Below are 23,640 nucleotides of genomic sequence, written 5' to 3' on the forward strand. Positions count from 1 at the left end.
TCCGGAGGTCCCTTCCAACCCTGATATTCTATGATTCCTTCAGCAACCAAGACTTCCCTCACGGATCACAGGGGGAACTCAATCCTGCCAACTATGCCAATCATAAATGAATCTACTCATCGTTAGGTGCCCCCCGGCGGCCAGGCATGGCATCACAGCCCTCTCGCTGGGCTAGCGTCCCCCATCCATGGTCGCTCCAGCACCACGGCAGTTTCTCTGCCTGGTAACTCCGGCCAGGTCACCACCTTTAGTCCACCCTTCTGGGGCCCAGCTTGCCTCACACTAAAAGTCCAAAGAGGTCTTTCCACAGACAGAAGTCCTTCTGCCATCGCTGGGGCACTTGCTCAGCCTGTAGCCCCCTTGCTGGGCTTGGGAACCCTCTCCAGGTGCGTGTACGCCGCCTCCTCTGGGGCCGGTAGGGGAACCCAGTCCCACCCTGACATTGATAGCAGCTCAGGGCCCTGGACCCAACAGCTAGGTCTGCACCTTTCTCTTTGCTGCACTTTTCCAACCTCTCTTCTCAAGTTCCCCTCCAGGCTTTCCTTGCTGCTCTGAACTTCCTACCTCATTCTCAATCCTGTTGCTACCCCAGCTGGGCTGTATCACCACTGAAATCTGGCTCTTTAGGGGGGCGGATATGGTGCCTCTCAGTTCGGGCTCATTCTGTAATCAGCTTTCTGTGAGTGCCAGGGGGCTCCATTTCCCCTTCCACTAGCTCCCCATTTACAGAGAGCCAGAGCAGTACCTGCAGCAGGGAGCGGGAGTTGCTGGTGGCCTCAGAGGCACAGGCCCTGCAGCGCCTCGGGCACCTGGCACAAGTGCCGCATGATACGGAGCTGGCGCATCACATTGGCCGTGACGTCCTCCTGCTGCAAGGGAACGAGAACCTGTCTGAGACTCAGACACCTCCGAGGAATCAGGGGGGATTAACGGCCCCTGGAACCAGCAGCATTTCCACCCAGCCCCTGCCGACCTCTGAGGGATGGATTCCTCCTCCAGACCCCCAGGATGGCGTCTTGTCCTTCCTAGTGACCTCCAGTGGCAACCCCCCTCCTTGTACGGGGAGCTCCTGCCACCTCCCCCTCAGTGCCCCTGACAGCTGTTCCACCTCCAATCCACAGCTCAAGTTCTCAGACCCCTCTCCTCCAGCCCCACCCAGGTTGGGTAGGGAGGGGACTGTAGCGTGGGGGCAGGAGGGATTCTGGCAGCAGTGAAGTGGGATGTGGGGAGGTTGAGACCTTTCCCCAAGTCACCCCAGCCACTAATGCTGAAGCCGCAGGACGGCAGCCCTGGTGAATGGGACGGATCGGCAGCCCCTGCTGACTGAATCCTCCTGTTCTCTCCAGCAGGGCCGGCTTTAGGAAGGGCGGGGCCCAATTCAAACATTTTTGGCGGGGCCCCGGCAGGGATGACTAACAAAAAAAGTAATGTAAAAAAAAGCCTTCCATTTCTTCCATGTATTATTTACTTTTCATAACTATATAAATAATAAAATTATATATTATGTACATTGGATCATATATGCTGTTGATCGGTTATTAATGAGCTCCGTTTCACGTGTGTGGGTCCCCGCCACTCCCTGGGGGTGTGCTAGGGTGACCAGATGTCCTGATTTTATAGGGACAGTCCCGATTTTTGGGTCTTTTTCTTATAGGATCCTATTATCCCCCACCCCCTGTCCCGATTTTTCAAACTTGCTGTCTGGTCACCCTAGTGGTGTGCACATGTGTGGGTCCCAGCTGCTCCCTGCCCCCCTCATTGAAGCAGGTGTGCAGGGTTACTGCCCTGGGAACTGCAGGGCACCAGTGGACATGGGGCTGGCTGGAGGCAGGGCAGGGGCTCACTGGAGGTAGGGTCTGGCTGCAGGCAGGGCAAGGGGTGCGGGGCTGGTTGGAGACAGGGGTGTGTGGGGCTGGCTGGCTTTGGGCAGGGCCGCAGGGGGGTGCGGCAGGGGTTGCCTGGAGACAGGGCAGGGGGTGCGGCAGAGGCTGGCTGTGGGCAGGGCAGGGGGCCGTGGCTGGTGTGGGCAGAACAAGGGGGGCGGGGCTGGAGGTAGGGCAGGGGTGCCGCAGGGGCTGGCTGCGGACAGGGGGTGCAGGGCTGGCTGGAGACGGGGCTGGCTGCGGGCAGGGCAGGGGGTGAGGGGCTGGTGCGGGGACGGGGTGCAGCAGAGGCAGCTGGAGCCCCGGCCCTTTAAATAGCCCCCGAGTCCCCCGCTATCCCAGGGCTCTGGGGGCTATTTAAAGGGCCCAGGGCTCCCCTGCTTCTACTGCCCTGGCCCTTTAAATAGCCGCGGGAGCCCTGGAGAAGCAGTGGGGCTCCAGTGGCTATTTAAAGGGCCGGGGCGGTAGAGGCAGCAGGAGCCCCGGACTTTTTAAATAGCCCCCAGAGCCCCGCAGCCCTACCCCAGGGCTCCAGCAGTGGGGGTCTGGTAGCAATTTAAAGGGCCTGGGGCTCCGGCCCCTGCTGGGAGCACTAGGTCCTTTAAATTGCCCCCTGGGGAAGCCGGGCCACCCTGGTACAGCACACCGGCTCTTGCCGGTACACCGTACCAGGGCTTGGGCCCGGAGCCCGATTCAGGGGAATTGGTTGAATTGGCCTAAAGCCGGCCCTGGTGGGGGTATGGCCACAGAGCCGCAGGGAGGGGAACCCTGAGGTGTGGGGGCTGGGTGGGTACTGGGAGTTCCTCCTGAAGGGACGGGGGTTGGCCAAGGTCACTCAGCCCCGGGGTCTGGGAGGAGGACTGGCTGAGGGCACTCAGACCCCAGGAAGTGGTGGGGGGCTGAGGGGAGGGACCGGCCAGGGGCACTCAGAGCTCGGGGGGGGGGGGGGCTGGCCGGGGGGGATCTCACAGCTCCAGGAGGGGGGTGGGGGAGGGGCACACAGGATTTCAGGAATTCCCTGGCAGTGAAGAGCTGCTGGCGGCAGGGAGGAGCCAGCCGTGACAATCCCCACTTGGGATCCCTGGCTGGGCTAGTGGCTATGGGGGCCCGTGGCCAAGCTGCAGCGGAAGGTGACCTGAAGGAAATGCCTCGGCCTCGGCCTCCGGCTAGGAAGGGCCTGGGCCAGACAATGACCCACCACGCAGTGTCCCAGCTCCTTGCCCCACACCTGCGGAGCACGGCCCCTCCTCTGTAGGGAGGTTGGCATGTACCTTAGTGCTGCTTCCTCCATCCCCAAAGGCCTCTCCCAGCCAGTCTCTGGCAACCCCTGCTGTTCAATACACACATTACCCTGCTGTGACATACCCGGGTTGGGGGGGGAAACCCCTCGGGGATGGAGGGGCTGTCACACAGCTGGGCAATTTAACCCAGCTGGGCAGGAGTGACTGTCTCCCTGGAGCTGGGGTCTCAGCCCAGGTGTCTCTCTGCCCTTCCCCCCCAGTCGCCCCCGGGCGAGGTGGGAGTGCCCCACGTTGCGTTCCAGCCCCACATTCGCACCCACAAGTGCTGGTGGGTTCCAATCCCAGCTGAACACGCCCACCCGGCCCTAGTGCGGAGCAGAAGGGCCCAGCGCTGCCCCACAGACCCTCTGGCTCTCCGAGCCAGCTCTTACCCATCATCGCAGCACGTCTGGCCCAGGCTAAACGCTGCTGCTCTGTGCAGAGAGGCTGGCAATTCTCGCTCCTGCCGTACGAGGGGCTGCTACCGACTGCTCCCCCTAACCCCTGCCCTGCTGCACTCTGGGGATGCTGCCCTGCTGTGGAGCTCTCAGGTGTCTTGAACTGGAATTTGTTTGGAGAGAAACTGCTAAGGAGCCTTATCAGCCCCGAGCAGAGAGTACCTGGGAGCCTGCTTGGGTCGGGCGGGTCTGGTACAGCCTCCCCCCAGATCAGTCTCTTCCCTGGACCTGCCACCCATTGGAATCTGGAACGATTCCCTCCGAGGTAACACCCGGGGCAGCCAGGGCAGGGCAGGGCCTGATCCCCTGGAGCATTAGGGCTTTCAGGAGTCAGAGGTGTCAGCGGAGCAGGTTGTGATTGTACGTTAAAGCAGCAAAGAAAGTTGGGGGGATAGAGGAATTGGGTGCTGTGGTCCCCCCATGCCTGGGGCCTATTTGAAAGGCAGCTGTCACACTGTCCCCTTTATCGGGAGTGCCCACTACACCCATCTCATGTAGTCCTCGGCCCGAGAAGGGGGAGCATGTTCCCAGCTGAACAGCGTTCGTCCAGGACTCACCAACCCCTATTCCAGGATGGGGGAGTGACCTGAGAGAGAGGTCACCATGTAGCCTGCAATTATCAGTGGCTTCTGGATTCCTCTGGGAAAGGGTTAACCAGGGGCTTAATTTAGTCCACATTTGGCTTTCTCGGCAGTGCTGGACTCTGCTGGCAGGGAGGGGTCCAGCTCGCACCCTTTCACCTGGCAGGGAAAGTGACCTAAAGGTTAGGATGTTCTCACAGGCTATCATAGTTACTGGGACCTTGGCAGGGAGGATTGGTGGCTTGTGGGGCATCGGATACCTCCCCTCCTCCTAGAGCTGTGCAGTAACCAGAACATTACCCCCGTGAGGAGAGGGTTTCGGGGACCCTGGGATCTTGAGAGCCAGGGCTTCTCTCAGCAGCCTGGAAGCCCAGGTCCCCCATCAGCCTGTCAAGCAGGTGGGCAGGCGGGTGAGCTGGCAGGGAGCCAAGCAGCTTTCCGTGCGAAACCTGCCTGCTTTCTGTCTGAAGGTTTGTCCAAATCGACGTGTTCCCACGAAACGTTTGGATTTTGACAAGCTGGCAATTTCTGATGGAAAAACTGTTCCACACTCAAATTCTGACCAGCGCCTCTCCTGACTGCACAGCTCCCTGAATCTTTGCTGAGCGTGGAATCCGAATGGACTTGACACAGGTGTTTGTGCCCTGGGATGCCATCTCAGCCCAGTTCCCCCAGTGCTCCGGCGCTCACATTCTCCTAGTGGTGACGTCTGACCCTGGGGAGATGAAAGGCCTCTGCAGGTTGTTTCCTGCAGTGTGAGCTTTGGCTGCAGGCTTCTGTCCCCAGCCATGGCACGAAGGAATCTGTCTAGCCAGGCTGGGCGTCCTCCCTCATCTGTGGTCAGAGGTCACACGGGCCCTTCCAGTGACAAGGTGGCAGCATCTGGCCCTGGGAAAACAGACATCTGCCGTGTGCTCACCCCAGAGATTTCTTTCTTTCTGCAAACTGAAGAGGCCTCTCTCCTGTAGCCTCAGCAGAGGCTGCGAGGAGGCCAGCAGGCCCGGTGGCCCCCCGCAGACTGGGGGAGGCCCTGACCAGTAGCTCTAAAGGCCAGAAGACCCCACAGGACAGGTGGGGAACGGGACTGTGACGTTACGTTGCTGTTCCATGGTTCCTTTCTCCTAGGGTTACCATATTTAAAAAATAAAAAAAAGAGGACACTCCATGGCCCCTGGCCCCGCCCCTTTCCCACCCCCGGCCCCGCCCCAACTCCACCCCTACTCCACCCATTCCCCCAAAGTCCCCACCCTAACTCCCCCTCCTCCCTCCCAGCCACGCAAAAAAGGCTGCCCAAGCACTACCAGCTTCATGGTTTGCCGGGCAGTCGCCAGACCCTGCGCCCCCGGCCGGCGCTTCCCCAGCACAGCTGGAGCCCGGGAGGGGAAGAGCCCACCCGGGGGCGCAGGGTCTGGAGGCTGCCCGGCAAACCCGTGAAGCCGGTTGCGCGCGGGCTTTGGGCAGCCCCTATGCCTCCGGACCCTGCGTCCCCGGTCGGGCACTTTCCCTCCTGGGCTCCAGCTGCTCTGCTCCTCCCCTGACTCTTTGGCTCTGTTTAAGAGCCAAGCTGCCCGACCCAGCACTACCGGCTTCGGGCAGCCCCCTTGCCTCCAGACCCTGCGCCGCCGGAGCAGAGCAGCTGGAGCCCGGGAAGGGAAGTGCCCGGCCTGCGGCTCGGGGTCCGGAGACACGGGGGCTGCCCGAAGCCGGTAGCGCTGGCTCGGGCAGCTTGGCTCTTCAACAGAGCCGAAGTCTGAATCAGGGGAGGAGCAGAGGAGCCGCGGGAGAGGAAGTGCCCGGCCGGTATTTTTCCTGGACATGTTCGGCTTTTTGGCAATTCCCCCCGGACGGGGGTTTGATTGCGGAAAAACCGGACGTATTGGTAACCCTACATGACTGGTGCCCGGGGGTGCAGCTCCAGCCCCAGGGGGACGCAAATCCCCACAGTGCCGGCTCCCCGCAACGCGCTGGCGTCCACAACCCCCGGAGGGCGCCCCCCAGCCCTGCGATGGCTGCCAAGCGGTGCCCAGAGACACCCCCGACCCAAAGGACAGGGTCTCGCGCCCCCCCTCCCCTGACGGCTTGCTGCCTCACGGGGCAGGTTGGTCGCGTCGCAGGGGCCGCTGGGAGTTGTAGTTCTCGGCCGCTCCCCTCTCCCAGCTCTCCCTGGAGCGTGAGGCCCGGCCGGACTACAGCCCCCAGCATGCCCTGGGCAGGAGCCGAGTGTCATACCGAGATGATGTCACAGCGGGCGACCCACACACACAGATTCGGAGATCCTAGCCTCCCTATTTCCCGGACATGTCCAGCTTTTTGGCAATTCCCCCTGGACGGGGATTTGGGGACCAAAAAGCCGGACATGTCCAGGGAAATCCGGACGTATGGTAACCCTATAGTATGGGCTGGATGAATGAACTATAAGGTGGATAGAAAGCTGGCTAGATGATCGGGCTCAACGGGTAGTGATCAACGGCTCCATATCTAGTTGGAGTGTCCCAAAGCGACGGTCCTGGGGCTGGTTTTCTTCAATATCTTCATTAATGATCTGGAGGATGGTGTGGACTGTACTCTCAGCAAGTTTGCAGATGACACTAAACTCTGAGGAGTGGTAGATATGCTGGAGGGTAGGGATAGGATACAGAGGGACCTAGATAAATTAGAGGATTGGGCGAAAAGAAACCTGATGAGGTTCAACAAGGACAAGTGCAGAGTCCTGCACTTAGGAAGGAAAAATCCCATTCACTGTTACAGACTAAGGACCGAGTGGCTAGGCAGCAGTTCTGCAGAAAAGGACCTAGGGGTTACAATGGACAAGAAGATGGATATGAGTCAACAGTGTGCCCTTGTTGGCAAGAAGGCTAATGGCATTTTGGGCTGCATAAGTAGGGGCATTGCCAGCAGATCAAGGGACGTGATCGTTCTCTAGTTGACATTGGTGAGGCCTCATCTGGAATACTGTGTCCAGCTTGGGCCCCACACTACAAGAAGGATGTGGAAAAATTGGAAAGAGTCCAGCAGAGGGCAACAAAAAAATGATTAGGGGTCTGGAGCACATGACTTATGAGGAGAGGCTTAGGGAACTGGGATTGTTTCGTCTGAAGAAGAGAAGAATGAGGGGGGATTTGATAGCTGCTTTCAACTACCTGAAAGGGGGTTCTAAAGAGGATGGAGCTCGGCTGTTCTCAGTAGTAGCAGATGACAGAACAAGGAGTAATGGTCTCAAGTTGCAGTGGGGGAGGTTTAGGTTGGATATTAGGAATAACTTTTTCGCTAGGAGGGTGGTGAAGCACTGGAATGGGTTCCCTAGGGAAGTGGTAGAATCTCCTTCCTTAGAGGTTTTTAAGGTCAGGCTTGACAAAGCCCTGGCTGGGATGGTTTAGTTGGGATTAGGTCCTGCTTTGAGCAGGGGGTTGGACTAGATGACCTCCTGAGGTCCCTTCCAACCCTGATATTCTATGATTCTAAGGAGAGAGATTGTTCATACAGCAAATTGCAGTTTTGGCGTGCCTGTTTCACCTAGCTTCGTATGGTAACTTCTGTCAGTAAGATGAGTAGCTTTGTTTGTTGTCTACTTTTTAGTGGCTATCTTGAGTGACCATTTAGCATTTATTCCTATCTGCTAGATTCTTCATTCAATAAAACTTTCACTGTTTAATGTGTGTGTCTTATTCAAGAACAGGAGAGACAGATTTTTTTTTTTTTTTTAAATCCCAATGTCTTTCTGGTTTGTTCAGCTTATCAAAATCAAGGACTGCCAGACAAGTCCCCCTACTCAGGGAAAACACACATTTGAGATCAATAGTTTAGTTTGAGTAAGGATTGGGTACCCAGATCTGACATTAGGTTTTATTTAGGGGGTTTCATTTAAAGAGCTGGCCTGGAACCAAAACCCAAATACAAACATGTGAACTGAAGTTTGGATTCCATGTTCAGAACCAGTATTGTTCTGGATCAGAACTCTGGGTCCTATATCTGTGTTGGGTGAAATCAAAGCCTTGGGTTGTGAAATCCACCCCCAAAATTTTGAGGGAAGGGAACTTCCAAAATCTGGACCTGAATTTTGTGGTTCAGGCCAATCCCTATATTTTTCCATGCATTGTCAGACTCCTAAATCCAAATCCAGACCCCAAAAGAGTTCATAAGACATATAAAGACATCAAATTCTACAAGGAGGATGGCACAGCTATAAACCATAAGGTTATAACTCAAAAGAAGAAATAAAACTAAATAGATAACAGTGGAAATGGATAGGAGTAGGAAAATGGAGGATGTATTAAATGTTGGTCTAAATGGTTTTTTAAAAGCTCATCTATGGTTAATAACTCATTGGATCCCCTGCTATGCCTTCATGCATTTCCCACATAAGGGCATGAAACTTTGCAGGTATCTACCGATGATTCACTGGTTCCTAAACTGTGGCCCATGGAGCACTTGTTGGTGGGTCCACTGTGAGCTGGTAGATCATGTGGTGCTGGCTCTCTTCACTTCCAGCTGCTACATCACATTAGAGAGCACTAAAAATACTTTAAATACCAGCATAATAAATTGAAGCCACACAGCCTGAAAGCTAGTACAAAACACAGCAGCCCATCTGTTCAGCAACACAAGTCTGTGAGAATACATCACCTCAGAACTTTCTTCTAGTCATTGGCTTGACATCTGAATACCAGTTCAAGGTCTCTCCTCTGCTGTTCAAAGACTTTCACAGGATAGAACCTAGCTACATAAGAAAACCCTTCCCACTTGCAACCAATCTTCCACTGGAACAATGGAACTAATGGCCAATAAGGGGAGGCTTGTAAATTCAGAAGGTAAAGCTCTTGCAGGAGCTAGACTATGGAACTCACTTCAGCAGGAAATGAGAGCAACCATGAAACTAAATGCTTTCAGAAGAAATGCAAAACTCCTTGGATTTGGCTTCCCTCAATATTTCCTTCTCACAAGCAAACAAGAACCCTGTTGACCAAACTAATGATTTCCACAACCTGAGAAGGAAGATTATTTCTATTTTTAAATACTTGGAAGGCACATAGATACTATAGGGATGGGGACCATACATATCAAATAGGAGTTCCACATGCATCTTGGACAAAATTTGGCCTTTTTACAAAGAAATTCTCTTTGATTGACAAAATGTACCACAGCGCACCATCTCATGGTGGTAAATTCTTCCCAGTTACTTACCTGATTTTCAACCAACTCCCATGAAAATCTATGCACTATTTCATTTTTGGAAGCCTTTTAAAAGTACCAAGTGCCACTGGAATTGGGGTTCCAATATTAAGAATTCCAGTATAAGTAATTGTTAGGTTTATGATTTAATGAACTGCTTCTCTGACTATAGAACATTCTCTGAATTCGTGATTCCCTCAAGCAAACAGTCTTGACTTTCTTTGCAAGTTTGGTGGCTTATCTGCTGGTCTCTCCCAAGGAGCTGTGAACACATCAGAGTTGGTGGAAGCAGAGAGCTAGGTTAGGATGCTGGTTGTGTTTCTGATATGCTGTTCTATACAGACTACATTCTTCTAATATGTTAGTGTTCACAAACGCCACAAGATCCATTTTCAAAGCAGAATACAGGAGTGGCAACATACTATTCTTGAGAATATTTGTGTGTTCCTTCTATACATCACTTTAAACAATTTACCCTCATGATGGACCTTTACCCTTTTGATGGGTGTTTCCTTGTCCTTGCTGTGGGTAGGCTTGCAATAAAGGCCTTTGCCTGTATGTAGTGGCCATTTTATTAACACAAATAATTCCAAGCATTTTGTTTTACATCACATTTTCTGATTGTTATGCTATTAAATGCTACTTTTGCTGGTGGGCATTTGTTTGGTTTGTTTAGAATCTAGTCAGAGGGATTTATTTTACTCTCTAGCTTCAATTGCTGTTCATAAACCTTGAATTTGTATTTAGATATTAGTAATGGGCAAGACTTAGGGGTTCTATTTACGTATCACAGTGATGAGTACCAGAGAGGTAGCTGTGTTAGTCTGGATCTGTAAAGAGCGACAGAGTCCTGTGGCACCTTATAGACTAACAGACGTATTGGAGCATAAGCTGTTGTGGGTGAATACCCACTTCGTCAGACGCAGAACCTAGATTATTCAGACCTACTTAACCTGGTAACAGAGGCTGGAATTCTTGAGAGATCACATATATACTATTCCCACTAGTTTCTGGTTTTAGCCAAATTAGAAACAACAGCAGCTGTGGGCTTTCATTATTTCCACTTCAGCCCAAAAACTTAGTAGTACTGGAAAGAGTACAAAAAGGAAAAATTTATAATTTTCAAAAAAGTATTTGGGTCCAAGTTTTGAACAATGGTTCTGTTTTGTGATGTTTATGTGAATCACTTCACCCATGCCTTGATATTACTCTATAACTTTCTTCTATTGTCAATTAAGGACTTGATTCTGTAATCTGATCCATGCAGGCAGATCTCTCTGCCCCCACAGAACCTCAGAAGTCAGGGGGGCTCCCAGGTAGATCAGAGCCTTAGTTTGTATTAGCAAAAGATACATTTTAGAAAACAATCTGAAAAATGAAAGACAGGAAGTAATTCATATATGTCACTTGTGCTGGATCTGGTTAATCAAGAATACTTTATCCTGTATCTAGCCAGCACAGCAATTACATTGAATATACTGTCTGATCCTGCAAAGAAGAATTTAGCAAAGGTATGTTAGGGATGATAGCTAGAGAAGGGGATATTTACCTGAACCAATCCACACCTAAGGAGGATGGGATTTGGTTGAGTATTTATAATGCAAAGTATCCCCAAATTAACTTTTCCAGGGCTGTTGTAAAAGTTACTTGACTACGACACAAGAAGATCGAGATCTGAAAGATTAATGAATGAAACAGATGATCAGTAAACTGAAGGACATGAGGATAGACACCTTTTTACATTAAAAACCAGAGCTGACGTGGAAAAAAATCTTGAGTGTAGGAATAATGTATGTTCTGCTGCTGTAGCTCTGATAGACGTTCTTCCAAGAAACTGTCAAAATTGTGTCTTGTTATTCAGTATTCTCAGTTTTCACAGCAAGGGTCAGATGTTTCAGGCGGGCTCCGCTTCCAGAACCTGAGAACAGTGGGAGCTGCTGGATATTGGGCATTTCTGGAGTGGCCAGATTGTCATTTCGGTGGAATGGAAGCTGTTGTACGCGGAGTTCTTTTCGAAATCTGTCCCGCAAGATCATTCTCTAAAGTATTTTAATATGAAGAGGTTTCAAAGTTCCTCTGGAATGGGAACACAATTTATTACGTTTTTCAAAAAGATTATACTGTATTTCTATTTGAAAGTAACATTACAGGCTTTGGATTTTATGTTCTTATATTTGTCTAAAACATCTAAATAAGATAATCAGGAAAAACAACTGTTTCCACTTATTTTATTAATAATGTAATTTTTATAAATCCACGCTGAATAGAACACACCCCATTTTCTGCTTCAAATTATTGTAAACAAAGTAATTCTAAACATTTTCACATAGCCATCTGGGCTAAAAATAGTGATATTGGCCAGTATTTCACAGTAATACAATAGTTACCTGGGGGGGAGGGGAAAGCGTCTCAAACCCAATGTACCAAGGGTAGTACTATGAAGTATTCGAACACTTGTTCACAATCTTAATACACCTCTTAGGGGCTTACGAGTTACCTGAAAGTTTTACATGTGCAGGAAGTACTGCAGTTACTGGTGTCTCATTTTTAGCACTCTGTTAACCAGGTAACTAGTAGTTACTTTTAATGGCATCCAAATACCCCTTTATAACCTAAAATCATATGGGTATTTAATATTCTGGTATGAGGCGATTCAACACTTCTACCACTTATTACTGGAAAACAAACTGAGCCCCAAGGTTATAAGGCAAGAATCTGACATTATTTTGTTCTTTAGGCACTAGACTCATAAGACTTTTGCCCAATGATGAGCTGGGCAAACATGAATTTGTTTCCATGTTGAAGCAGGTTGTTGTTGTAGTTAACGAGACCTGAAATACATGGCCAGATACCTGGACACTGCCTAAAATCTAAGGTTTACTATAAAGTTGGGTTCTTATCTAAAAGACTTGAAGTAGCATCATGGAATTCTATCTGCCCCTTTATTTCCATATCAGAGGTTCCCAGTGCATAGGTGAAGAGGTTTTTTCTAGCTGCCAACCCTGCAAATACATTGCTAAATCTATTTATTCTCTCTCAGCTATGTTGGCTGGGACTAACAGGAAGAAAAAGCAGTAAAAAAATTATTTTGGCTACAAGAATGAGTATATCTGACTATGAATACACAGAAAGCAAAGCTTTGTTGAATAAGGTGCCACATTTGTATATATCTGAACTCATTCTCAAATTCAGAAACGTACCTTGTAACTGGAATTTCATTTTCAGATTTTAGATCTGACCCCTGAGCTACTTTGATAACTGTTTGCCCACAATCATTTTTCAGAGTTGAACTGCAGTCTGAGGAGAAATGTACATTTTCTCTCCCCCTTGCCATTTTCACATGGAGCTAACTGGTTTAAATTTAGCTACAGAAATGCTTCAGAGTTAGGCTTGTTGACAGAAGAAACACAAAAGAAAATAATTTTGACGACAAAATGAATGACAGGCCAAATGAAAGATACCACTCACAAAATACATCTCTGAAACTTCCTCTCCTAAAATTACATCTTCTAAAATTGAGAGACTTTCACTAAGATAATAGCTGCTAGAAATGATACACCAAACTGGTGTGCAACATACGCAAGGAACAGGAAGAGGCATTTCAGCAAAAGCTGATGGACAATTATGGTGCATCTTACACTAGAAGTACTCTTACTCATTACCACCAGCAAGTAACTGCTCCACCAATGCTAGTACCAGCATAAGTGGTGGAATAGACAGGGCACAAGAATCTTTATTACCACATCACATGACCCTAATCTAAACAGGGTTAAACGACAGAGGTATGAACATAGTTTTTGCACCAGTGCTATTGCTACCATTGGTACAGCTTAACTGGTAGTAGCAAAATGATGGGAGATTTTAATAAAAACACTAGTGCAGGAAAGGCGAGAGTGTGGGAGGAAGTAAAATACATGTATTTATCCTACAATCAAGGAGAAGGTTAAGGTGATAAACATTTTGGGTTGGGAAAATGGGTATTACTTGCAACATGTAATTCTCTGAGTTCCTTTCACAATGACGGTCTACCTTAGAAAGCAGGAGAAGATGTTAGATATTTGGGATAAGATGCCATGCTAGACCACATCCAGTCACAGCGAAATGAAAATGGAAGTCATATGCTTCAATACAAATGAACATTAGCAATTTAATAACAGTAATATTACGTTACTGTCTGATTTACTGTCTACAGAAGAGCAAACATATAAATCAAAAGTTTTCAGCTGACAGTATCAAAGTGGGTTAGCTGGATAAATGTTGGTACTGAAAATTTTCTATTTGCTAACTATAATATCTTTTTTTTTTTTTTTTTTTTTAAGTGCAAGAGAATTTACTCTTATTCTGGAAAGTAGAAAATGAAAAATATTCTCTAGTTTGTGACTAAGCAGAATCAAGATCAGTGCAACATGAATTATAGTAGTAATGTAGATTTTTTCTAGAGAACAAAGGCACATTTCCACAGTTTTGCAGTGCAAACTATTTACAGTGTTAATTTTTTATTCACATAATGTGAACGTTTGGTAAAAATTTTACTCTAACTCCATTGCTCAATTGAACAAGACTACAAGAGCCTTTCATACCTTGGAATATGCTACTGTGTATAACTATCCACTTTATTCAGCTGAAAAAACAAGAATCAAAACAAAATATAAGCAAAAATAAATGATAAAGAAAAAGGAAAAATAGTCAAATCTGATTGTCTCATTTTGTTACTAACTTCAGGGTTTGTTTGTTTTTTACATTTAAAAGTTAGTTTTTCATAAATATAAAAACAAAATCACAATAAATCTCTCATTTAATAAAATCATCACTATAAAATCTCTTTTTTAGTACCATTTAAGTTAGAAACGTCTACCAGGATACACATTCCCAGCATCTGAATAACAATTTACAAAATAGACTTTAAAGGCTAACTACATTACAGAAGTACACAAAACTCATCACTGCTGCCAGTCTGTCACATGTATTTCCTTACATACTGTTTTCTTTTTCCCATCATTTGAAATAGAAATGTTTTAAAGTGTTATGGCCACATGTAACAAGATCATTTTTTTGGCCACTTATTCGGTTTTCTTTGCCTGTCTTTTCTTAATGCTTTCACTGGCCTCTCCAGCAGAACGGTCACAGACTGAAGAGGTTCCGTTGGAAGATACTCTGGCCTCACCCTTTACTTTAGATGGAGTTTGTTGCCAACCAAAGAGCATACGGCCCAGTACAGACTCGAAAGGAGCAAATGGAGAAACTGCAGATTGTGTCAACATCATGGTTACCTGTAAAGAAAGTGGTCAAATTTAAGTTAGAAAGCCTTAGCTCTCCAAATAAAAAGATGATTTAAGAAGAAGAATCCGCAAATATGGGCTGGTCTGCATGCAAAAGCACGCACTGAAATACCTAAACCAGTTTTAATTCATACTCGTTATTTCAGCACAAGTCTGCATGTGGACACTCCTCTAACAGAAGCATCCTATTTCAATTTTACATTAAACTCTCATCTGCTAAATCACACAGACCTGCACTGAAATAAAAGATATAAATGAAACATTTAGTTATTTTGGTGCAAGTTTATGTAGACCATCTCTAAGCTTTCAGCACTCTGAATTCCATATATCCCTAATTTGAAGACAGTGTTGTATTTTACATGTTATAAATCTAGGGCATTTCTAGCCTCTGGTGCAAATTTTTGTCCAAAATAACTGCATTTCAACTAAAAATAGAAGTAAACAATCCTAAAGTGTAACACTGTTGCAAAAAAAGCAAACATCGTTCTGGGATGTATTAGCAGGAGTGTTGTAAGCAAGACAGGAGAAGTAATTCTTCCACTCTACACTGTGCTGATTAGGCCTCAACTGGAGTAGTGTGTCCAGTTCTGGGCACCTTATTTCAGAAGAGATGTGGACAAACTGGAGAAAGTCCAGAGAAGAACAATGTAAGTTATTACAGGTCTAGAAAACATGACCTACGAGAGAAGATTGAAAAAATTGGGTTTGTTTAGTCTAGAGAAGAGAAGACAGAGGGGACATAACAGTTTTCAAATACATCAAACGTTGTTACAAGGAGGAGGGAGATAAATTGTTCTCTTTAATCTTTAAGGATAGGACAAGAAGCAATGGGCTTAAATTGCAGTAAAGGCAGTTTAGGTTGGAGCCCACTCCTGCACCCCAACCCCCTGCCCTGAGCCCCCTGCTGCACCCCAACCCCATCCTGAGCCCCCTGCCGCACCCTGCACCTCTCCTGCACCCCAATTCCCTGCCACACTCCTCCTACACCCCAACTCCCTGCCCTGAACCCCCACTGCACCCCCAACCCCCTGCTCTGAGCCCCCTCCTGCACCCCAACCCCCTTGCCCTGAGCCCCTTCCTGCACACCGCACTCCCTCCCACATCCCAACCCCCTACCCCAGCCCTACATTCATGGCCCTCGGGCCAAAAAATTTGCCCACCCCTAATCTAGATAATACTTAGTCCTGCCATGAGTGCAGAAGACAGGACTAAATGATCTCTTGAGGTCCCTTCCAGTCCTATGATTTTATTTCAACTTAGACTGAAATACAACAAATAAACCTAAGTGTGTACACAGAAAATAAACTAAGCTTAATAAATGCATGAAGAGTAAGCCAATGAGAAAGATGAAACAGAAGCTCTCTGTAGATTGATCAAATTTATCTTAACCACTGAAATCAAGTATCTTTAAAAAATTGACATATAAAACAAAGCAATAAAATGACTGTAAAATACTCTAGGGCCTTGTCTAGACTTGAATTCTTAGTCATGTTTTGTGCTAATTGGCAACTAATTACCATCTTAACGAATACGATTTTTAAATGCTAATACAAACTCTTCATAAATATTTGTTCCAGCACGAATATTAGTTCCTGGGTGTAGTTTTCATCCTAAGGTTCAGCCATTCCTCCCCTTCCTGGTCCCAACACTGCCACCGTGCCAGAGGCTGTGGGGAGTGAGGCTACGCTGGTTCTACACCACTGAAGACTCCAGGCACTGGGGTAAATCCCCAGAGGGGGCCTGTGGCTGAATTCCACTCCCTTTGCACTACTTGAGCGGATTGGAAGGATGGGAGGAAAGAAAGAATCTGCCCCAGAGTGTTGTTTGTGGCCCCTTGACCTTCAATTGCCCCCAAGCAGTAAAGGTTGGACATCACTGATTTAGATCGCACGTATCCTTAAAAAAACTCCCATGTTAAAACAAACTTATTGGGAGAACTTCCTCCAGGACTAAGGGGAAAAAGGACCTGCTTAATAGACCCAATATGGTATTTATAACCCAAACACTAAAGACTAGAGTAATACCCTGATTCTGAGAGAGGTTTCAGAAGAGTCTGGAAAGCAAGACACTACTTCATAAGTCTGTGTCAAGCTAGCATTGCATTACAGTTACTAGCTGACTTCAAGGTCCTAACAAATCACCAATGCAGAACTGGTGTCACAAAGTTGTGTGCCACTGTACTACAGGCTTCAGCAATACAGGGAGTCTGAAGCGGCAGACCCCCTCCACCACACCTAACTATCTCCTAACACCACATCCCTGGTATCTTGAGTGTCTCTGATGTTTAGATGTTTTAAGAAAAGGCAAGTCTGCAGCATTAATGATAAGGATTCCTTGCATTACTATAGCACCCAGGAGACCCAATATCTCAGTCAGATTTTAGAAACAATGTTTCTAGAGATGCCCTGGGGGAGGCAGGCTGTTCTTTTTAAACCCTCCTTCATAGTTCACCCATTTTTTAACATCTCAAGAACAGAATAGCAACCTTCAAGATTGTTACAGATCAGATGATACTGAGATTCCAACTTTGCCTTCTTTAGGGTTAACACAGTCCTGAATATAGCCCAGCTTTCCAGAAGGAGATAAATGCAGAATGGGATAGATAGAGTTCAACCGTAAGAAGATTAAAGGGAAGAACAATAATGTGCATATATCTCGCATGTGTACACATGCATGTGTGTGGATATACATATCCACACTTTTTATAAACAAAGTGATAGTAAATACTTTTCACATTATTTTTCTCTTCTCCTTCACCATTATTTTCTATATAGTTGAAAGATGTGTCCAAAACTACAAACTTTTAAAAAACAGCATGAAGACAAACAGAGCATGTTCTATTCACTTATAAACGTATTCAGTGACTAGAAACACTTGACCTTTGGCTGCAGTTCATTTTTGCTCCACATGTATTAACAGGTTGGCAAGACAACCTGTTGTGTCTTAATTGTATCTCTCTCTCAAATAATTTAGTAACTTGAAATATCAACTCCCTGTGCCAAATTTCTGAAATATTCTTTTAATACAACTTAGCAAAGGTCATGATGCAGAGTTTCCCGTCGGTCTGCTTCACATATGGAAGAGTTACTTAAGGCTCATGGGGATCATGGTATTGGGGTAGCTCCACTGACTTGAATTCAGCTATGCCATTTTCACCAATTGAGTTTGACCAGATCTCTCCAGAAAGTGAAATTAGTACTCTGGTGGGGGGTATAAAGAGAAATATTCAACAACATTCATCTTGCTTTAGAAAGTACAGTGAGAAATATTGCTGTATTGCATATGTTTAAATAATTATACATTGCCAAATTCTTACCTTTGTGACCACTAGAAAGGTGGTATAAAAGAACATAAGGTTGTGTCTTGCTATCGGTAGGTTCTGGGCATGTTGCAATGTGAAGAGTACTGCACCTACCAGAGTCACTTTTACAGGGCTGGAAACCAAACAAAATAAAGACAAGTGTGTGAATTTTCTCTCCTCCCCATCCTATGCTGATAGAAATTATGATCTGGAAAGTAATAGCACACTTTAACATACAAAAATATAACTATAATATTTGCTCGGCTGAAAGTAAATGATAAAAAGCTTGTGGTAACAATATGGCAACATGTTTCACAGGCTAATTACATGTTTTGTTAAAAAATACTTCTACCAGTTTTTAGTTTGCAAGCTTTCAATTTCTTAGATCTTTGTTCCTGAATTTAAAGAATTCCACCCAATTTGCCTTCCCCATACCATTATTTAATTTATATATCTGATATATCCCTTTATTAGTCACCTCTAAACTAAACTGCGCCAATATTTGCACTCAGTCTTCTTATGGAAGTTTTTGCCATGCCTCTAATCATTTTGTGGTACTTTCTTCCCCCAGAGGATTTTCAGCTTAATTTTACTGTAGTTACAATTACTTAGTGGTTCAACTTAACCTATTACTTCAGTCAACTCTTACGTGTTATTTGGGACTGAGTTAAGAATAAGCTCTCCTCGTTGTGTGCTCTAGAACAAGCTGTTCTAAGAACCAAGCATTTAAGGTGTCAAGAAACTGCCTGTCTAAATCTTAGACCGCTGCGACATTTGACCACTTTATAGGAGGCTGGAATCATCCATGGTTACTGTTTATTAGACTTAGTTCCCTCTGTTCACCCTCAACTTTGTGCACTCAGTATCTTTCCCCTGATCAGGAAGCCAGTAGTATAACTCTACTTGTATATTTATATTCTTATGATTTGGGATTCGTCAAGTTTCATTTCTTATCACACCTTTAAATAGATTCATGCATTTAGCTTTGCAACCAAAGGAGAACATTTGAAAAAAATTGTCAAGGGAATTTTTAACCAAAATAATTTCAGGATGTGAGGACAGTGATTTGTGTCCAACACCTCTCTGTTCTGGCATATTGCAATCTCAGCTTTTATCCTTCATAAGACTAGATGCAATACCACAATTTTTAACATTTAAAACTCATTCTTCCTTCAGCTAGCACATTTTTTAAAGAAGAAAGTGACTGCAGTGTTTTAAACTAGCATAAATTACTTATTTCACTAAGTTTGAAGTATTCAGGTGCAGCTGACACCATAAGCCTCACAATCCTTCCTTTTGGAAATAGTGCTGCTCGTAATTTTTGTATTTCTCTTCTGTCATTCTTTATTACCCAGGACAGTTACATGAAAACAGCATCCCTAAATGTTTCTCTCCTCAAAAGTCATAACCCTGTTTTTGAAATAATCATTCCACAGAAACCAGCTGGGAAGTCACATGGGACGGCAAAGTGGACCTTTTAAATCCCCTGTGAACTTGTCTCCCTTTACAGCAGTATTTTGTGGCCTGCCAGCCAGTTCCAATTCTCTCTTTTGCAGAAGCTAAACTGGGTGCTATGTAACACTCCCAATTTAGCTTCTGCGAGACAAAGAACTGAAAGCTGAAACTCAAGTAGCATCTTCTATCTTGCAATGCACCAGAGGCATGTGTTGACGTGTTTTAATGCTATATATTTAACAGATGGCTTGAAAGTGTGTTCAGAAGAGTGCAACTGGTTGTTTTGTTTGGTTTTTAAATAAAGTATTTAGCATTGGTGGAATATATCCACTAGACTGGCAGTCCTAAAGTCATCTAACTACCTTCAGAATATGTACCAGCACATGCTGGACTGTACGTGACACTCACATTACCCTGCCACAATGTGCTTCATTTCCGAGTTGGATACCCACAGGTCTGGAAGAGGAGGTTAATTTTTCTTGCCCATTCAAATGATTGTCCTCTCTGCACAAGTAGCCAACATGTTTACCGGTTAGTTCCAATTCTGGGGTAATTTTGTAGTGGAGACAATTATTCATGAGGAAATCATTTGAGACTAACAACTCATTGCACATAGGTCAGGCCAGCCAACACATAGTAAAGATTTGGACCCACTTACTTTGAATTTATAAGCAGTCTACTAGCACCTGTTTTTAAATGCTGCACCAAGAAAATTACTCATGTAGGTCTTTGAACGCAAGAGCCAAAGAGAACAAAGTTATTACAATGATTCCAGTTGTACTATGGTTTACACAAACTTACTAGGACATCTTCAGAAGCTCATTGCTTTCAGGTTTCCAAACACCTCTCACCAACTGCTCGAAGTTAGAGATTAAGCCACCACCAGCTCCTGAAAATCCAATAAATTATAACATGTCTCAGTGGTATGGTCTCTTAGTGACTAAGGCCATGTCTACGCTGGCAACTGAATGACAAAACTTTTGTCTTAAACACCCGTCCCTCCCCCAAAAGAGGAAAGTTTTGCTGCGACAAGTGTCAGTGTGAACAGTGCGTTGTTGGCAGGAGAGACACAGCCATGTCGCTAAAAGCTGTGTAGTGTAGACAAAGTGGATAAAAAACGATTTAAAAATTATATATACCTGATTTTTTTGATAAAATGCTTTTTGAGGAAAAACTTAGCTAAAAGATAGTTTTTAATTAAGATACATTATAGCTCAAAGATATCTCATCATGGAATAGGGATTATAAATTCTAATTCTATAATATGAGACAGTATTCATGTAATGTTTAAGAAAAGTTTTGTAAATGAGTTCCAATAGTTCATGGATTAGGAACCCAATCTTATGGGGTTCCAGGAGCTTCTGTATAGATTATTTAGACTAATCTTTCTATCTACCCAACGGGACTCAGTGCTCAGACTAGAATATACCATCAGAGATGCTTAGTTTTGCAGTTCTCAAACTGTGGATTTGTGTCTCCAGAGGTAACATGCTTGTTAACAGCAAAAATGTTTTTAAATAAATAAATAAATAAATATACATACAGAGGTGAGAAACATAACAGACCTCAACCCTATTGCCCCTCTGCAAATTTGTGTACACACAGTCAATCCCTTACCTCTCTCTAAAAGTGAAAAGTTTCAAAAAGTTCAATGACTAGAAGATGGTTGGGGGCGGAATAGATCTGGACAAGGAGAAGAAGTCTGGAGATAAATGTGAGAAGGGAGGGACAGGCAGTAGAAACAAAAGTGAAACTGTTTGAGCAGCATACAGTAACTCCTCACTTAACGGTGTAGTTATGTTCCTGAAAAAATGCAGCTTTAAGTAAAATGATGTTAAGCGAATCCAATTTCCCCATAAGAACGGATGTAAATGGGGAGTTAAGTTCCAGGGAAATTTTTTTTGGCCATACAGTACAGTACTGGGGTTGGGAGGTGCCCCACACAGGCACAGCCCACTGGCACTGCAGACAATGAGGCAGGCAAGGAGGCTGAAGGTGTTGTAAGCTAGGAGAAGCACGTTGCGCAGCAGCGGCAGCTTCCCCTACTCTGCAAGCACCAGGGGCGGGGGGGGAAGGGGACTGCCCATGCCACCCCTTCCCCCAAGCCCCCACCCTTAACCTGCCTCTTCTTCCCCCCTCCCCTTTTACTCTGCACACCGTGTCCTCGCTCCTCTCCCCCCGCCCCACATCTCCTGCCCGCAGCAATCAGCTGGTTTGGGCGTTCAGAAGGCAGAGGAGGGAGGGGGAGCCTACACGCCGAGTCCTCGCTCCTCCCCCCTCTCTCCTGAACACCGCAAGCCAGCTTATTGCCATGGGCAGGAGGCAGGGGGAAGGCGCTGATCCACGGGGTCTGCCGGTGGCCGGGAGGGGCAAAGGGGAGCTGATGGGGGACTGCCAGCTGTGGACAAAGCAGGCAGCCAAACGATGTTATAGCGAAGCATTGCACAACTTTAAATGGAGCATGTTCTGTAATTGAGCAGGGATGCAAGATCGAAACAACTTTAAGCGAGAGGACATTAAATGGGGAGTTACTGTATTCCAGAAGTCTTGAGATCTCTCTGAGCGTAGCCTTCATTGATTTGAGATCTACTATACCATTCTCTCACTAGAAGGGAAAACCTATAAGAAAGAACCAGTTTGGGAATATTTTAATGAAGTTCCTCTACCTGTGGGTAAGACAGGCATGCGTACAAAATGCAAACAGTGCAACAAAGAAATGCAAGGCCTGGTTGCCGGAATGAAACAACATCGTGAGAAGTGTTCCTTCTCAGGAGGAAGCTGCGTCGAAGATGATGAAAGGAACGTGTCTGAACATGCAGGATCTTTAGGCTGGTAAACTTTTTTATTTCATACTTCCTTCTTAAGGACTGCCTGCCTTCCTTCTGGACTATTCTTGAATTCTCATGTTTGAGCAAAAAACAGTTGGTACTCTATGGTACTAGCATTTTAGATGCAGTTGTGATAAAAAATAAATAGCTGAAATAGGCAGATCTTCCTTTAAAGTAGTACTGTCAGTGAATGCAATGGGTAATACTAAATGAGCAGTATGGTAATAATAATTAAAAAACTGCATTGACTTATTTTGTTTAGGACAATCCATCCTCAACATACAGGATTCTGAAGACTATCTACCTTCAAGATCACCATCATTTTCTAGAGTTTCAGAGTTATCTGCCAATGATAGTGGGTTTCAGTAACATCATGTATGTCACATTGCTACAAGTGACATACTGTGGCTAAAAGAAAAAAAAAATCTCCATCATCCAGAAACAACCATAGATAAGAACCAGCAGATTACAAAAAGATGAAAAAATTGCCTGGTTTATTTATGCAACAAACTCTCCTTTCCGTAGGACTGAGAACCCACACTTCATTAACATGGTTCAGTCATTAAGACAGGATACACTCCACCCAACAGAGCAGATGTCACAGGCAAATTGCTGGATAAAGTGTATGAAAGAGAAATTGAGCAGTGTGCAAAAGGTCTAGAGCGTAAAATTGTTAACCTGAGTCTTGATGGGTGGAGCAATGTCCACAATGGTCCTGTTGTATGTGCTTGTGTGACAACAGAAGACAGGAATGTCTTCCTTACAGAAACAATTGATAGATCAGGAAATGCACACACTGCAGAATACTGACAAGAAGTAGCAGTAACAATTATAACAAACGGCGAACAAAAATTCAAATGTCTAGTACGCAGCTTGGTCACAGATAATGCTGCAAATGTATCCAAGAGGAGAAGAAATTATTAGAAGAGAGTGAAGAGTCCCAAGCTAATAACATGCGGTCGCAGTGCTCATTTGATGCACCTCCTAGCCAAAGACTTCAATGTTCCAGAAATAAAGGCTAATGCTGTTGAAATTGCAAAATACTTCTGTAACAACCACTTTGCAGCAGCTGCTCAGAAAAAAGTGGGAGGAACCAAGCTAACTCTCCCACAAGACGTGCCATGAACTCAGTAGTGGACTGTTTTGAGCACCATATCAAGAACTGGCCTAATCCGATGACAGTTTGTGAACAAAATGGTGAACAAGTAGATGGCTCTGTCACAGCCAAAGTTCTCAACATTGGGCTTCAGAGAAATGTTGAACACATGCTGAGTACCCTGAAGCCTATTTCTGTAGCCTTGAACAAAATGCAGGGAAATAGCTGTTTTATTGCTGACGCTGTTGAAATTTGGAAGGAAATGATTGAGATCTTAAAAAGAGAAATATAAAATGACAGAGTTAAATTA

The 23,640-nt window shown here is 45.7% G+C and overlaps 1 protein-coding gene across 1 annotated transcript in view; it reads right to left on the reverse strand.

The window, feature by feature from the left end:
- Nucleotides 1-11,585: 11,585 nt before the first annotated feature.
- The window catches only part of TMEM38B (transmembrane protein 38B), a 40,545-nt gene continuing 28,490 nt past the window's right edge, over nucleotides 11,586-23,640 (reverse strand). Inside the window, exons 4-6 of the mRNA XM_054031773.1 lie at nucleotides 20,208-20,295; nucleotides 17,967-18,084; nucleotides 11,586-14,641 (exon numbers count right to left, since the gene is read on the reverse strand). Coding sequence (XP_053887748.1) covers nucleotides 14,432-14,641; nucleotides 17,967-18,084; nucleotides 20,208-20,295 — 416 coding nt within the window. The 3' untranslated portion in view covers nucleotides 11,586-14,431. The remainder of the gene's footprint in view (nucleotides 14,642-17,966; nucleotides 18,085-20,207; nucleotides 20,296-23,640) is intronic.

Source organism: Malaclemys terrapin, chromosome 6, assembly GCF_027887155.1.
Source record: "Malaclemys terrapin pileata isolate rMalTer1 chromosome 6, rMalTer1.hap1, whole genome shotgun sequence".
Lineage (NCBI taxonomy): Eukaryota > Metazoa > Chordata > Testudines > Emydidae > Malaclemys > Malaclemys terrapin.